The 15999-nt window shown below is 59.1% G+C and overlaps 2 protein-coding genes across 20 annotated transcripts; both read left to right on the top strand.

Moving 5' to 3' along the window:
• Nucleotides 1-79: 79 nt before the first annotated feature.
• On the top strand, nt 80-10253 carry ADAM15 (ADAM metallopeptidase domain 15). 13 transcript variants are annotated; one of them, XM_061404139.1, is made up of 23 exons: nt 80-257; nt 1447-1553; nt 2175-2251; nt 2686-2764; nt 2940-3016; nt 3109-3301; nt 4091-4156; nt 4239-4307; nt 4384-4553; nt 4697-4781; nt 5218-5366; nt 5442-5616; nt 5860-5952; nt 6083-6387; nt 6474-6675; nt 6933-7010; nt 7476-7548; nt 7681-7819; nt 8196-8265; nt 8890-8964; nt 9380-9451; nt 9710-9834; nt 9934-10253. In XM_061404139.1, the coding sequence occupies exons 1-23, from the start codon at nt 179-181 to the stop codon at nt 9974-9976; spliced, it is 2601 nt and encodes an 866-aa protein (XP_061260123.1). In that variant the 5' UTR covers nt 80-178; the 3' UTR covers nt 9977-10253. The 13 variants fall into 13 exon arrangements, with proteins under 13 accessions (XP_061260123.1, XP_061260114.1, XP_061260108.1 ...); XM_061404130.1 differs by having other exon boundaries at nt 87-257; nt 5415-5616; nt 8893-8964; XM_061404124.1 differs by having other exon boundaries at nt 87-257; nt 5415-5616.
• Nucleotides 10254-11704: 1451 nt separating this feature from the next.
• EFNA4 (ephrin A4) lies at nt 11705-15867 on the top strand. 7 transcript variants are annotated; one of them, XM_061404513.1, is made up of 4 exons: nt 11705-11943; nt 14058-14353; nt 14744-14784; nt 15184-15867. In XM_061404513.1, the coding sequence occupies exons 1-4, from the start codon at nt 11831-11833 to the stop codon at nt 15307-15309; spliced, it is 576 nt and encodes a 191-aa protein (XP_061260497.1). In that variant the 5' UTR covers nt 11705-11830; the 3' UTR covers nt 15310-15867. The 7 variants fall into 7 exon arrangements, with proteins under 7 accessions (XP_061260497.1, XP_061260516.1, XP_061260508.1 ...); XM_061404532.1 differs by having other exon boundaries at nt 14744-14809; nt 15462-15867; XM_061404524.1 differs by having other exon boundaries at nt 14741-14809; nt 15462-15867.
• The last annotated feature ends 132 nt before the right edge of the window (nt 15868-15999 follow it).

The following is a 15999-nucleotide window of genomic DNA, read 5'->3' as shown; positions in this document are numbered from 1 at the left end:
GAGCCTTTCCAGGGGCGGGGCCTCAGGGCGGGGCCTGGCTCTGGCCGAGTGGGAGGAGCCTGGGAGGGGCCTGTGGCTGCGCCTGGCTGCGAGGTGCGAGAAGCCGACCCGGCAGCCGCGGCTTCTCGGCGCCCGGCCCAGCACCTGCTGCCCTCGCCCGGCCCCGGGCGGCGCTGCCATGCGCCTGGCGCTGCTCTGGGCCCTGGGGCTCCTGGGCGCGGGCAGCCCATTGCCCTCCCGGCCGCTCCCAGATATAGGTGAGTGCCTGGCCAGAAGTGGGCCGGGGGTCGCCCTGGGAGGACGCGCGGGGAAGTCGGGAGGCCCTGGGGTCCTGGGGTCGGTCGGAGACCCCGAGAGACCCCATTCAGAGCACAGCCTGCCCTCGTCTGATGTTCTGGGCCGAGGACCCGGCGACGGGGAGATGGAGTGGGGAGGGAAGGTGGAGGGATGCCGGCGCCCCCGGGCCGGTCATCCTCTGCAGGGTCCCCGAGGACACTTTCAGGCTCCGGGACTGGGCACCGCGGGGCCTCGCCCAGCACCCCCTCAGGATCGCGATAGTGGGGCTCTGCTCCCCGGGACTGACGTCTTCGCTCCTCTGGGGCCTAGCTGATCGTTCCACCCGGTGCCAGGGCGCCGAGAAGGCACGGCTCCTAGGGTTTGGCGAAGAGGGTAATTCCTGGCCCCTCATCCCAGGCCCAAGACGCCGGCACCCCTCACCCTGGTGCTGATCCCACCAGAAAGCTCGCCGAGCGGGAGGGGGCCCGGGAGGAGCCAGGAATGGGAGAATTGGCCAGGAAAGAGGCTGGGACACCAACTCCTCCTTGGAACTTTCACTTCCCGCTGCTGTCTTGGGCTGGGGGCCGAGAGGGCAGGCGGGGGTGGAGTGTCCGGAGGAGAGCGGACTATTGGGGGCGGGGGGCGGACTCCTGGAGGAAGCAGAGGCTGTGGGGAGCGGGTGTGCCTAACTGGGCATGAGGGGTGTTTAGGGAGGGGGGTGTTTGCAATGCTCACCCAGAAATGGGCGTTCCCGGCATCTCTGATGTGAGGAAAGGGAGGGTGAGTGGGCACTGGGCCACAAGGCTTCGCCCAGTCCTGAGAGGGGGCGTTCCAGGGGAGGAGGGGGTTGGGAGGGAGTGGGAACAGGGGGAGGGTCCCTGTGAGAACCTGGGATTGGTCTGAGGGGGACAGGGAAGGACAACAGGCTGGGCAAGCTGAACTTCTTTGGGAACTTGTGGATGGGTTGGTGGGATGAAAGGGAAACACTGGAGAGAAGCCCCCACCCATCCCCAGTATTCTCCTTTAAGTCCCAGAATGCAATGTAGGAGTCCTTCAAGCAGAAAAGAGCCTTGATGGGTTGGGAGCCAGGTGGGTCAGAGGGCAGCAGCCACCTCCAGCCTGGCGCTGATTTTCTCAGCACTCTTTTGGGGTGTCCTGGGAACCCTGCAGGTGTCACTGAGGAGATGCAGGCAAGGCCAGAGAGGGCCCAGAATGGACCTCTGGAGCCCCAGATCCTTCAGGACAACCCCACACTCAGCCTAGCAGAGGCGCTTCAGGTGAGCCTCTCTCTCCCCTCAAAGAAATACATTCACACCCCCCACCACCCTGAGTAGTCAGGTGTCTCCAGACAGAGACAGGCTGAGAGCAGGTGAGTGGACTCCACAGCAGCATGGCCATCCCAGGTCTGCCGCCTCTCCCTGCACACCCCAGCACCTGGCTTCACTTATCCCCCCTACTCCCATCTACACACACATCTGTCTGCCTCAGCCCCACCCAAGTCGTCCATCTCCACTGAGGCCAAACTTGCTCTCTTGGTCTCATGTTGTCGGTTCTCTCAGTGGGGGACTTGGAGAGGGTCGGGCCCCACCAGATACCCTCCCCTCCCAATTCTAAAGCTGAGTCAGAGGAAGGGCTGGGGCCTGCACTGGGCCCTCCATGATGCTTCCTCTCTGGGCAGGAAGCCGAGAAGGGGCGGCTCAGATACCTTCCTTGACCTCCCCACACAACCCCCCAGAACAATGCCCCAGGCCAGGCAGGGCTTCCTGGCCCCTCCCTCGGGATCCCCCCACCAATGATCTAATCGTCGGTGCTCTCCTAAGGGCCTGAGGTTTTCTGGTTAGAGAAGATAGGAGTTACAGACAGGGCCAGGGAGGTGACATGCCCTCTGGTACCCACAGACCAGTCTGCCTGAGGCTTTGCGGATCAAACTGGAATTGGATGGTGAGAGTCATATCCTGGAGCTGCTGCAGAATAGGTAATAATGATAGCAGTAATGTTACTAATAACACGACTAACAACTCATATAGCATCTATGATGTGGTACTACGATGTGGTACTTACGTACTAAGAGCCTGAACTCACTAAATCTTCGTAACAACGTCTATAAAGTAGATACTGTTTGTATTATTATTGGCCTCATAGATGAAGAAGTCAAGGCACAGAGAGGTTAAATAACTCCCCCAAGGTCACACAGCTGGTGGGTGCTAAAAACTAGATTGGAACCCAGATAGCCTGGGTTTGTAGCCAGTCTATGGCCCAACCATCATATTCTGCTACTTGAGGGGAAGCAGGAAGGTCAGGGGGATTGCCTGGCCTCCAGCCGCCCCTCTACCACCTCCAGCCCTCAAGCTGTCACTGCACCGTCCTAAGAGGCAGCTGACCCTGCCCTCCTTTTTCTTCATTCCGCAGGGAGCTAGTCTCAGGCCGCCCAACTCTGGTGTGGTACCAGCCTGATGGCACCCGGGTGGTCGGTGAGGGACATACTCTGGTGAGTCAGGCCATCTTGTGCCCTGTTTCTGGCCTGAGGGGATTAAGGGAAGGGGCAACTGGAAGGTGGCATTCCTAGAGGTTGGGAGGACACTGCATATCCTCGCCAACAAGCTAGCCGCCTGGCTCAGATCTGGCCTGGCCTTCAGGTCAGCACTCATGCTTCTCTGCTGTAGGAGAACTGCTGCTACGAGGGGAGAGTGCATGGCCACGCGCACTCCTGGGTCTCTCTCTGCACCTGCTCCGGGCTCAGGTACAAGCGGTCGATTCCATGAAGGTGGAGAGAGTGAGGGTAAACGAGGCATGGAGCTTGTAAGCTTTCTGACTTCCTGCATCTTTGCTTAGGGGCTTAGTGATCCTGTCCCCAGAGAGAAGCTACTCTGTGGAGCTGGGGCCAGGGGACCTTCAGGGTCCCCCAGTTGTCTCCCGGATCCAAGACCTCCTCCTGCCACGCCACACTTGTGCCCTGAGATGGCCCACATCTGTGCTCCCTCAGGCTCTACCGGAGCCCTCCCTGGGACAGCGTCACACTCACCGGGTGAGGAGGGAAGGCAGGAGGGCTGGGCTTCTGTTGTTCCCGGGGTTGGCCCCCTGGCCCTCAGAACTATTGGCTCATAGTAACGATAGCTCCTGCTCACGGAGCGATTTTGCAGCACCAGGCGCTGTGTAAACATTAACTCCTTCACTCACCCCAGCAACCCTGGGGCATAGGTGCTATCCAGAGCTCTGTTTTAGTGAGAAAACTGGCTCTAAGAGGTTAAGCGACTTGGTCAAGGCCATTCAACTAATACATGGTATTTCCAGGATTTGGATGCAGGCACTTGACTCAAACCCTTCATCTGTCTTATGATCCAAACACAGAGAGCTCTCACTTGGATATAGCAAATACATAGTTACTGATCATCAAGCAGTAAGAACCCAATTTATTCAGTGGGGATAATGGAACTACCTACCTTATAGGATTACTGTGAAAATTAAATGAACCTACATACATATATATATGTATGTAAATGCTTAGAACTCCAATCTGTCTGGCATATGTTAAGTATTTCATGGTGTCAGCTATTTTTTTTTTTTTCCTAATTTGGAAAAAGCACAGAATTTGAAGCCAGAAAACCAGGGCTCTACTCCCAGCTTCATAACCTATTCTTAGTCCACTTGGGCAAGTCCCCGGCCTCCCAGGCTCTCAGTGGTTCTCTGTAAAATGGACTCTTCACTCTCTTCGCTTTGACCACACAGGGTGGGTGTGGACACAGCCTGGCCAGGTGGGCGTGGCTGCGGGTGGTGACTGGTGGGTGTGCCTGATGCTCCTTCCTCTTGTCCACAGTGGAGGCGGGACGTGGTGACAGAGACCAAGATTGTTGAGCTGGTGATTGTGGCTGACCATGCCGAGGTGAGCTGGCCGGGCCCTGGCTGCCCTCCCCTGGCCTCTGACAGCCGTGCTACCTTTCCTGGCCACTTGTCTTAACCCGCAGGTCAAGAGGCACCGGGACTTCCAGAGCCTCCTGAACCGCACCCTGGAAGTGGCCCTCCTCCTGGACACAGTGAGTGTCAGGCCTGACAGCATCCCTATGGCCCCCAACCTCGGGAAGCCCTCTCCTGAGTCCCATTCTCTTTCAGTTCTTCAGGCCTATGAACGTCCGGGTGGCACTAGTGGGCCTGGAGGCCTGGACCCAGCACAACCTGATAGAGATAAGCCAGAACCCAGGTCTCACACTAGACAGCTTCCTCCACTGGCGCAGGACGAACCTGCTGCCTCGGTTGCCCCACGACAGCGCCCAGCTGGTGACGTAAGGCTTCCCCCAGGGCCAGCCAGCAGGGTCTGGCTCTGCCTTGGCCTGGCCAATTTCACACCCCAACTCCCTCCCCGAGGGCCTGATGCTCTGGCCACTTTTACTTTGACGCCCTAACCTTTGACCTCTCAATCCCACAGGGCCACTTCATTCTCTGGGCCCATGGTCGGCATGGCCATTCAGAACTCCATCTGTTCTCCTGAGTTTTCAGGAGGCGTGAACATGGTGAGCTATGACCACATCTCCTCCCTGTTCCCCATCTAGGTCCTGCCAGCTGTGGCGCCATATATTCACGGAAACCCCCAGCAAAGTTGCCAGCCCCAAGCTGAGATTATAGAGGGCAGGGGTACATGAAAGGTGCCCCTCGCCTGTGGCCAGCTCATCATGTCTTCACCTAGAAGCTCTGCCCATTTCAAGGGGGCGGGGGGACAGCTGAGGCCCAAAGAACAGTGGTGCTCTCCCAGGGCCATACAGTGAGATATGGGGAACAGAGCTGAGCCAGAGCCCAGGTTCCCTACCACCCAGGCCTGGGCTCTCCTCCTGGCTTAGAAGCACTTAAGGAGGGAGGCAGGACCTGCTCAGGGCCCAAGAGGCCAGATGAAGGGAGAACAGGAGCAATCAAGCTGGTGCTCGACCTGGGCTTTCCCCTCCCCAATGACAGGACCACTCCACGAGCATCCTGGGAGTCGCCTCCTCAATAGCCCACGAGCTGGGACACAGCCTGGGCCTGGGCCATGACTCCCCTGGGAACAGCTGCCCCTGCCCGGGTCCAGCCCCAGCCAAGAGCTGCATCATGCAGGCCTCCACAGAGTGAGTAACTGCAGGGTGGAGACAGAAGGGGCAGGGGCAGGTCCGCAGCCCCAACCTCCTTGCTCTCATCCCCAGCTTCCTGCCAGGCTTGAACTTCAGCAACTGCAGCCGACAGGCCCTGGAAGAAGCCCTCCTGGGCGGGATGGGCAGCTGCCTCTTTGAACGGCTGTCCGGTCTGCCTTCTATGGCCAGTGTCTGCGGAAATATGTTGGTGGAGCCCGGGGAGCAGTGTGACTGTGGCTTCCCAGATGTAAGCGCCTCCCCCAGAGCCTTGCCCCTGCAGCTCTGTGCCCTCACCCTGGCTCATCGGCTGTCTCAAGCCCCCAGAGCCCCTCTCCCCGCCTGCCTGTCTGTGGGGACAGCAGGCAGACTGTGGGGCTCCAGCTCTCATCTGCCGTGCAAATGCCTAGGGTTCAGGCTCCAGGAGGCAGTTGGGGTGGGGTCCCAGGCCCAGCCTGCTCTGATGCCTGGCCGTCTGTGCCCTTCCCTACAGGAATGCACCGATCCCTGCTGTGACTACTTCACCTGCCAGCTGAGGCCAGGGGCCCAGTGCGCATCTGATGGACTCTGCTGTCACAATTGCCAGGTGGGCACAGACTGGACCGGCCACCCAGAGCCCACCTGCCAGGGGCCAGGGTGGAAAAGGTCACCCCAACTCCCAGGGCCTGGCTGGATTTGCCCCACCCCCACAACTGACATTCACCCACCCTCCACAGCTGCGTCCAGCTGGCTGGAAGTGTCGCCCCACCAGAGGTGACTGCGACTTGCCTGAGTTCTGCCCAGGAGACAGCTCCCAGTGCCCCCCGGATGTCAGCATGGGGGACGGTGAGCCATGTGCCAGTGGACAGGCTGTGTGCATGCAAGGACGTTGTGCCTCGTATGCCCAGCAGTGCCAGGCTCTCTGGGGGCCTGGGGCCAAGCCCGCCGCACCGCTCTGCCTCCTTACTGCCAATACTAGAGGGGACGCCTTTGGGAGCTGTGGGCGCAACCCTGATGGCAGTTATGTGTCCTGTGCCCCTCGGTAAGTGAGGGAACCTGGCTCCTCCTCTAGGTCTGTGGGCATCTTGGCTCCACCACACTGACCCTGCACCTCCTCCCTCACCCCAGAGATGCTATGTGTGGGCAACTCCAGTGCCAGGGCGGGAGGGCCCAGCCTCTGCTGGGCTCAGCCCGAGATCTTCGCTGGGAGATGCTGGAAGCCAACGGGACCCAGCTGAGGTTGAACTGCAGCTGGGTACACCTGGACCTGGGCAATGACGTGGCCCAGCCCCTCTTGACTCTGCCTGGCACAGCCTGTGGCCCCGGCCTGGTGAGCAGCCTCGGTGGGCAGGGCCAGGTGGGGAGGGATGTCTGAACTGCTGTGAGCAGTGCCCAGGCCTCGTTAGCCACCAGTGCAAACAGCGCAGTCTCTGAGGGGAGCTCAGATCCTCACTTCAGATGGAGCAGAGTCCTGTTGTCCTGTGAGCCTTGGTGTCCCCATCTGTAAACGTGTGGCAGGCCTCAGCCTCTCAGTGCCAGTAAAGTGTGTTAGAGGGTGATCTTTGCTCTTCTCTCCCCACTGGGCAGGTGTGTGTTGAGCAGCAGTGCCAGCCAATAGAGGTCCTGGGAGCACAGGAATGTCAAAGGAGATGCCACGGGCATGGGGTGAGCTGGCATGGGGGGAGATGAAGGGGAAGCAGGGGAGCCTCTGGGAAGGAAAATAATGGTGGGCTTTGCAAACAGACACACCTGGGTTCTAATCCTTGCTCTACTGTGTCTTAACTGTGGGACCCGGGCAGGTTATTCACCTCTCTGAGCTCAGTTTCCTCATCTAACGGGCATAATAGTAGTACCCACTTCCTGGGCACATGAGATGAGTACAGCACTAGCTCTGGCACAGTGGCTGGCAGATAGAAGGCACTCACAGCGTGAGTTCAGTCTAATTTCCTCCGCCGCTGGCGCCGATAGAGTCCCTCTCTCCAGAGCGGTGGCACTTCCACCCCCTCATCCTCAGCACACCTCCCAGCCGTGCTGGGAGGAGACAGGACATCTGAGATCCTGAAAAGCTGGGGACAGGGAAACACGGCCCCAGAGAGCCCAGCTCCTCACTGTCCCACCTGTGCATCCTAGGTCTGCGACAGCAACAGACGCTGCCACTGTGAGGAGGGCTGGGCACCGCCAGACTGCACCACCCACGTCAGAGGTAGCACGGGGCAGGGGCAGGGGCAGCTGAGAGGGCATCCTTCATCGCCCCTCTTTTCCTGATCCCTTCACTGCTGGTTCCCTGTGACCCCTGACCCTTTCACCTTCGCTGATCACCTAACCTCACCCACAGCAACCAGCTCCCTGACCACAGGGCTGCCCCTTAGCCTCCTGTTGTTGCTGGTCCTGGTGCTCCTTGGTGCCAGCTACTGGCACCGTGCCCGCCTGCACCAACGACTCTGCCAGCTCAAAGGACCCAGCTGCCAGTACAGGTACCAGCCTCCCTGTTACCAACTCTCTCAACATCTCTGTTAAGGACAGCAGCTCTGGAGCCCTGCTCCCACCCCCTGGGCAGCCCCCAGGCCACACCCCATACAGCCCCTTCCCTATTTGTGCCCCATAACTCTTCACCTCGCGTGTAGACCCAGGTGGGGCCACTGCGGTGCTAGGACCATTTCTCTCCAGGAGCCCCAGGGCTGGATGAGTGGGGCCCTCCCTCAGGCTGATCAGCTTCCCCTCCTCACCTCTGATTTGGCCTAAACCATGCTCCAAAGGGCCACAAAGGATTAACCCCACTCCAGGGCTGCCTATGGGCACAAAATGGTCTGAGGCTGAGCCCTTGCCCTCCTTGTCTTTCTCCACGCTCAGGGCAGCCCAGTCTGGTCCCCCAGAACGCCCAGGACCCCCACAGAGGGCCCTCGTGATGCCAGGTGCCAAGGTAAGTCTGTATGACAGAGCAGAGAGGGCCCCGATCCAGCCAGGAATCCAGCCTGGGCCCTGGGGTGGGGGTGTCCAAGGCTCTGAACTCAGAGATAAGACTTGCATCGCCCATGAGTCAGTCACTGGAGTCAGGGCCAGCCCTCCCGCCACCTCCCCTGCCGCAGGCTGAGAAGCAGAGTCCAGTCTGGACTGGGAGGGGCAATCACCTAGAGGAAGGGGCGCTGAACTCTGTGAGCTGGCCAAGCCAGTGGCTTTCAAAGGCGGGTCTACCTGTGCTCCCAGCAGTGGCGCCCCAGGAGGGCATGAGGGGGTGCTCAGAGTGGTCTTCAGTGTGCCAGGACCTGATGAGGCCCTGGTCACCAGGTGTAGAAGGGCCGGTGAGTGCCTCTGCCCTGAGCCCCCCGGATCTGATGACAGGAGTGCGTGTGTGGAGGTGGTCTGCATGCCTACCCCACCACTTGTCACCCCCTCTGCATGCAACTGAATAACCGCACGCATGCACAGCCCCCACTGCCCCTGGGGCCCTGGCTGCCCATCCCTGAGCACTAACACCTCTCTGCCCACATCTGTCTTTCTGCTCCCTCCCCCGTCCCCTGCCTGTCTGCTCCTCCTGCTCTCTCAGCAGGCTAGTGCTCTTGGCTTCCCGGCCCCTCCTTCCAGGCCGCTGCCTCCTGACCCTGTGCCCAAGAGACTCCAGGTAAATCTGGGCCAGGCCCGGTCCTGGCCCAGGGCAGGTGGGAGGCTTGGTGCCCAACCGCAGCTCTCATCCCTGTTCCCTGCCAGTAGCACTCGTCATTAGGGGACCAGGGTGCCCTCAGCCTTCAGACACTCTGAGCCCCAGAAGCAGCAACGGGTGAGCCTCCTGCCTTGGTTTCTACCACCATCTAGTGGTCAGTGGCGGGACTGCAGTTGGCCAGGGACAACCCCCCAGTGACCCCCACCTTTCTCCCCTGAGGCCTCTCCTGGCATGCGCTCAAGCCCCATGCGCATGCCCCAGTTCTCTCCTGCCCCCTGGCTGACTTTGCATGTTGACCTGAACCCTTGGGGAGACCCATCGCATGTCTACTGCCCCTGGCTGTGCTCTCATAGTCACTGCCCCTCTTTCTGTTCAGGCTGAGCTGGCAGACCGACCCAATCCCCCCACCCGCCCTCTGCCCGCTGACCCGGTGGTGAGGCGCCCAAAGGTAACCGTGGGGGGAGAGAAGGGCACAGCCTCTCCCCCCACCCAGGGCTGTGGTGCTGGTGGCCTTGGCAGTGGTGCTGGTGGCAAGACGCCCTCTGTGCCTGAGGCCACATACCCCAGTGGCATCTTTAATGGTGACAGGTTCGTTTGGAGACACAGGTGACCTATGGTGCCACCTCTCAAGCTGGTGCTCCCCAGCATCAGTGTGTCAGAGGTGAACAACATGATATGCTCTCCCAAGCTGCCTTCTCTCTCTCAGTCACAGGGGCCCACCAAGCCCCCACCCCCGAGAAAGCCACTGCCTGCTGACCCTCACGGCCGGCGCCCTTCTGGTGACCTGCCTGGCCCTGGAGCTGGAATCCCGCCCCCAGTGGTACCCTCCAGGTAGGAGAGGAGAGGAGAGGCGTGGAGAATGGGTGGATTGGGCGAGTGGTCTGGGAAAATAGCACCTCTGACCTTTTTTCTTGGCTTTCCACATCCCAGGCCTGCGCCGCCGCCCCCAGCAGCGTCCTCGCCCTACCTCTAACTTCTCCTGAGGTTCTGCTGCCTCCAGCCTGAATTTAGGACGCCAATAGGCAGACCTGACCCCTGAAGCCCGCCACGGTGACTGAAGGAGCCAGAGCCTGGACGCTGTGGAGCAGGAGTCTGAAGACACCGGGTATCTCCACTTGCTGTCAAACAGCACTCTGGGGACTGGCCCACGCCGCGGCATCTGGGGGTTGGGGAGGGTCTGGGAGCTGGACGGAGATAAAGGAAGTGCGCACAGCCTGTCTGCTGAGTTACAATAAAAGCGAGGTCTTTGGGAGCGCGCCTTTAAGTTTGTCTGCTTTGGGAAGGAGGGTCTCCCCAATTGCGATTCCAGGTCTGGCCGCCAGGAGACGCTGCCGCCTCAGACGAAGACAGGATAGGGAGGGCTAGAGTCCCAGGCTGGGTGAGAGGATCCCTGGGATGCTCGCGGCTTGTTTCTGCCTGGCCTGTGATGTCTCTGCATAATCCAGCACCACAAAGAACGCTGTATGCCCTCTACCACCCCCAGTCGCCAAGTTCTCGCCCCCAACGCTGCGCGGCCCTTTAGCGGCGGCCACTGACAAACCCGTCAAGCTGTTGGACTCGCCTTCCCCACCCTCTGACCAGTGGCTGGGGAAAATGGAACTAGCTGGTGTTCTCAGAGCCCCGGAGCTGGGACAGGGCGGGGCAGCGGCTCCCACGATTCCGAGGCCGCACACCTGCCTCCCCCCTCCCCCACCCCACCGGAGGGTTTGGGAACAAAGGTGCTTTGTACCGGCCCGCAACCACCTCATTGCTTCGTCTTGGAGACTGTGGCCTTCGTTCTCCCAGAACGAAGGTGTGGGGTGGAAAGGGACAGGTGCCAATCCCAAGGCAAGCATCAAGCTTGCCACTTGAGGCTCTGTAAAGGGTGGGGTGAGGGGTCCCCGGGAGGCGATTTGTCCCTTCCTCTCGCTGTATCTCTAGACGTCCAAAAAAAGAAAAAAAAAAAAAAAGGAGCAATGTGCCTAAGATGGCTGGATAAACTTCATGGATCCTAGCCCCGCACCTCTCTTGCCTCTTTCTGGGTGAGAGGCGTGGGCCCGTATTTAAATCTTCCAAAGATTTAATCAGGCTTTCTACCCTGTATTATGGCTTTCCAGGTGGTGCAGTGGCAAAGAATCCACTTGCCAATGCAGGAGACGCAAGAGACGCGGGTTCAATCCCTGGGTCGGGATGATTCCTTGAAGAAGGAAATGACAACCCACTCCAGTATTCTTGCGGAGATAATCCCAAGAACAGAAGAACCTGGCGGGTTACAGTCCATGGGGTCACAAAGAGTCAGACACGACTGAGCAACTGAACACACACACACACACACACACCCTATATTAATTGTTTTTGTTTAGTCGCTCAGTCCTATTCTTTGCGACCCCCATGGACTCTAGCCCGCCAGGTGCCTAGCGATCGAACCTAGGGATCGAACCCGCGTCTCCTGCACTGCAGGCGGATTCTTTACCGCTGAGCCACCAGGGAAGCACCCTGTACTAACACAAGCACGAAAGACAAGACCTCTCTAAAACAACTCCTAGACAGGGGACTGTGTCCCTCCTCGCCGCCTCCTTGAAATGGGCCCAACTTCAGCAACAGCTTGCCGAAGCTGGAGAGCGCTGCGGCACCCAGAAGGTTAATAAGAGTTGGCTTTGAATGAAGAGGCGGAGACGCGACCCCATTGGTGAAAAGTTATCCAGGGGCGTGGCCTGTGAGTCTCTGCACCCCACCCCACTTCTCGCAAGCCCCACCCCAAACCTCCTCTGCACTTTGTACCTTTCTCGTCGCGACTGCGAAGCGGACCGGGACGGGCCGGGCCAGACCACACCAGACCTAGGGGGCGATGCGGCTGCAGCCCCTGCTGCAGACTGTCCTCTGGGCCGTGCTCCTCAGCTCCCCTCTGCGAGGGGGCTGTGGCCTCCGCCTTGCGGTCTACTGGAACTCCAGTAACCCCAGGTAGCCGGGCCGAAACCGGCGGGCGGCGAGCCGGGCCTGCACGCTCCCGGGCCGGGCGCGCGCCCGACACTCGCTCTGTGCGCGGCGCCGCCTGGACCCGGCCGCGCGCCGGGGATCCTTTGTTTGAGCCGGCGGGGGAGGAGGGAGGGGCGAGGCGCGCCTGGGGTCCCCTATGCCAGCCCGCACGCGTTGGAGGCTAGCGGAGGACCCCAGCCCGAAAGGCAATCGGTGGGGTCTCAGAGCCGGGAGCTGGGGGAACCTCAGCCTGCACTCCGAGCCCCGCCCCCCTCGCTTCTGTCTTGGGGATCCCCAGCGTTCCTCCGGCCGAAGCTTGGGCGAGCGGACTTGCGGAGCGCCGGAGGGGGGGTGGTTACTCTTGTGAAAGAGGGTTACTCTCCTGCTCGCTTGGCCTCCTCTTTGGCGCTCGGTCTTTCTCCTGAGCTCATTCTAGAACGCTTTCATCTCAGTCATTATTAGCCCTTCTATTTCTGTGCAGTCTCGGCCCTGCCCTTGTAGAGTTAAATCACCTTTAGGCAAGTCATCTGACCTCCCTAACCTCAGTTATCTCATCTGTAAAATGGGGTAATAATGACTAGTACCCTGGGAAGTCAGGTAGACTGAGGTCATGTGTGTCCAAGAGGTAAAGGCTGTACAGATATGAACGACTATTTTCTGTTTCCTGATCTGCCTGCCTTGGAACCTGTATGTATTTTCCCTGTTTCCATGCTCCTCCCCAATTTTCCTTGCCTCTCTCTTTCTCCATGTTTTCCCTTCTGATTTTCTACTTAAAACAATCTGTGACTGTTCGTTTGTTCACTCACTAACATTTATTAAGCGTGTACCGTGTGCCCGGACTTGTGCTAGGCCGCTGGGGGTTAGAAATAAGACCTAGGCTCTGCCCTCTGGGATCCCGAAGGATCCCTGGGTGAGCAGGCTTCAGAACAGGTCATTACAATACCAGTGCTGCATGGTGAGAGCTGTTGTTGTCTTCCACCTCTGAATTCCTCTCTGTGTTCCAGACCACTGCCTCTGAATGACTTGGAAGATTGGTTAAAAATTCAGGTTTCTACCCCCTAACCCTGAGGTTTCTGACTCATTCATTCCATTCCCAAATATTTATTAAGCATTTTCCTTGTGCCTGACACTTTTCCAGGCACTAGGGATGCCGCGGAACTAAACAAAGGCCCAGCTTGTGTTCCAGCGGGTCTGAGCTGAGCCCAGGAATCTGCAGGAATCTGCATTCCTAATCACAACTCCAGATGCAGGTGGTCTTGAGACCACCCATTGAGAGAGAGTTGGGGGCCTTTCATAAGTCAAGTTGGGCTCTGTGTATGATGAGCATGGGGGTGGGAGTAGTTCATGCTTTACTTGATGCGGGAGGGGTTGACGTGTCCTAGGTCCTCCCACCCATACTGGCTCCCCCGGCGTCTCCCAAGAGGTGGAAGGGAGTCCTGAGGAGGCCAAAGATTGGGAGATATGTGGAGGGGGCTCCAAGTCTGGCACTTTGTTGTCCTGGCAAAAAAAGGAGGGGGAGGGGAGGTTCTCACCATCCACTCTTTTTCTTTCTTACTATGGCATTCTTTCAGCATCGAATTGACATCTTAAAAAGGCAGCCTTCCTCTTTGTGAATCAGTTAAAGAGGATACTGTTCCCAGACTCCATCTCTAGTCTGTGACTGCACTGTGGGCCCAGATCTGTGCCCTTTGCCTCTGTGCCCCAGCTTCTTCACAGCAGCCATCCACCTAACATTTGTCAAGCACAGGCACTACACCAAGGCCTTGTGTTGGGCATTAGAGCTAGAGAGGGGTGGCAGCTCCCACCCAAAAGCTAGGGTGTGGGAGTGCCTTCTCACATTTGAGCCATGTGGTTATAGGCCCTGCAGTCCCTTAACTTCTCGGAAACTGTGCATCCGTTACCTCATCCGTTTCTTGCACTCTCTTTGTCTCTCAAGAGTTGTCAGTCTGGGGAACTCAAACACCTTCCCAAGCTGCTCCGGCTCCAGTGGGTGGGGGACTGGCTGGCAGGGACCATTGGGAAGGGGTATCTCTGACCCTCGTGCCCCCAGTGTGCTATGCCAAGGAGCCCCTCTGCCCTCATCTACCTTGTGCCTGCAGGCTGCTTCGAGGAGACGCCGTGGTGGAGCTGGGCTTCAAGGATTACCTAGACATCATCTGCCCACACTATGAGAGTCCAGGGCCCCCTGAGGGCCCCGAGACATTCGCATTATACGTAGTGGACTGGGCGGGCTACAAGGCCTGCCAGGCTGAGGGGCCGAGTGCCTTCAAGCGCTGGGAGTGCTCCCGCCCCTTCGCTCCCTTTGGCCCTGTTCGATTTCCAGAGAAGATTCAGCGCTTCACACCCTTCTCCCTTGGCATGGAGTTCTTGCCCGGAGAGACCTACTACTACATCTGTGAGTGAGGATGGGCACCCTGGCCACCTCCTGGGGAAGGCAGGGAGGGGAGTGGGGCTACCTGCCATTGCCAGCAGTCAAGGCAGAGAGCCTGAGGGGTGGGGAAAGGAGAGGAAGGAAGGCCAGGCCTCGGAGGGGGGAGCGGGCAAGGGTCCAGGACATGGTAGGGGGACATCTAGAATGAGCTGATAAAGAGACGGGGCAAGGAAAAGGAGCCGGGAAAGGCGACATGAGGAGGGACACGGTGGGCACCTAGATGTAGCCCCAAAATAAGGAAAAGCTTTCCAGGGAATTGGAGAGGGGAGAAGTTGGGAGGGTTTTAAAGTGACTCTGAAGCATCCAAACTAGCCCATGCTAACTTCTTCCTCCCAATTTCCCACCACCCAGCAGTGCCAACTCCGGGGAGTCCTGGCCAGTGCTTGAGGCTCCAGGTGTCTATCTGCTGCAAGGAGGACAGTGAGTGGGTTGGGGCAGGGGAGCAACCCTTCTGGCTAGTGTTGGCCCTTGGGAATGGGGGGAGCGGGGGGAAGAATCTGGGAGCATTAGACTCTGGGGGGCCTCTTCCCCCTTTAGCCTGTGGGAGCCCCCGCTGCACAGTGGGAATGGCATCTCCAGGGGCAAGGCCCTCCGAGGCCTTCACTGAACTGGTAGCCTCTAATGGCACCTGGGAGGAGACCTGCAGGTCGGGGCTTAGAGGTGGCAGATTATGGGAGGGATTGGCTAGTTCGGGAGACCCTGAAGAAAGGGGTGGGAGTGCCCAACTAACGGGCAGAGCAAGAAGGAGGCTGTGGAAGCAGGAGGACCCATCAGTGCTACCCCTCCCCTCACAGAACCTGAGTCAGCCCATCCTGTCGGGAGCCATGGAGAGAGTGGCACGTCAGGGTGGCAAGGAGGGGCCGCTCCCACTCCCCTCTGTCTCTTGCTGCTGCTGCTGTTCCCAATTCTGCGACTCCTGAGAGTTCTCTGAGCCAAGCGGACCCTTCCTGGCACCCTCAGGAACCAGGGCCCTCCCAAGACTCCTTGGAGAGGGGCCCCTGCCCCCTACCTGAGCTGGGAGTGCCAAGCCAGACAGACAAGATGGAAGAGTGATCTGAGGTGACCCTTCCAGGTATTGGCCTCCTCATCACAGGCTGAAGAGGAGCCACAGGGGAGCAGCGGACAGCCCTGGGCACCTTGGGGCAGAGGCAACACAAACATAAGGTCTCCATCAGTGGCTTTGATGCTCAAATCCCTGCCCTCAGGAAGGCTGGGACTTGATGGGATGGCATCCTGGAGCCTGCTGGGGGCCAAGGCGAAGACCTGGGGACAGGCGGATTGCTGGACCAGGTCAGGCAAGAAGCCCAGGCCTGCCATCTGTCCCCATTGACCTGTGGGCCTCTTCCCTGGGGCAGCACCTCACCTCCCCAGAGGATCACTCACTTGTCTTCTGTGAAGACGGACTTACCATGAGGTTGAATTTCATGCCAGTTTGTATTTTTGTAAGTGTCTGGACTTCAATAAACCAACTACCCATCTTTTTGTTGCTTTTTGCAACCTACTGCCCTCTGCCCTCTAGCTCCTTGCCTGACACTGGGCCCCGGAGGTGGGGGGGTAGAGCGGGGTGCGGGGGGAGGGGAGGGAGTGGTACAGCATCAGAGCTCCCTGAA

Source organism: Bos javanicus, chromosome 3 (genome assembly GCF_032452875.1).
Source record: "Bos javanicus breed banteng chromosome 3, ARS-OSU_banteng_1.0, whole genome shotgun sequence".
NCBI lineage: Eukaryota > Metazoa > Chordata > Mammalia > Artiodactyla > Bovidae > Bos > Bos javanicus.
Note: the sequence above shows the minus strand (reverse complement) of the source record. Positions and strands in the feature narration are given on the sequence as shown.

What these genes read in the sequence shown, in the direction of transcription:
- ADAM15 (XM_061404124.1), top strand. Translation starts at nt 179, where the DNA reads ATGCGCCTGGCGCTGCTCTGGGCCCTGGGGCTCCTGGGCGCGGGCAGC. An exon ending in CTGGAGCTGCTGCAGAATAG is followed by an intron (nt 2,252 to 2,685) that starts GTAATAATGATA and finishes TTCATTCCGCAG; the next exon opens with GGAGCTAGTCTCAGGCCGCC. An exon ending in CGGTGGTGAGGCGCCCAAAG is followed by an intron (nt 9,452 to 9,709) that starts GTAACCGTGGGG and finishes TCTCTCTCTCAG; the next exon opens with TCACAGGGGCCCACCAAGCC.
- EFNA4 (XM_061404482.1), top strand. Translation starts at nt 11,831, where the DNA reads ATGCGGCTGCAGCCCCTGCTGCAGACTGTCCTCTGGGCCGTGCTCCTC. An exon ending in TGGAACTCCAGTAACCCCAG is followed by an intron (nt 11,944 to 14,057) that starts GTAGCCGGGCCG and finishes TTGTGCCTGCAG; the next exon opens with GCTGCTTCGAGGAGACGCCG. An exon ending in TATCTGCTGCAAGGAGGACA is followed by an intron (nt 14,810 to 15,183) that starts GTGAGTGGGTTG and finishes CTCCCCTCACAG; the next exon opens with AACCTGAGTCAGCCCATCCT.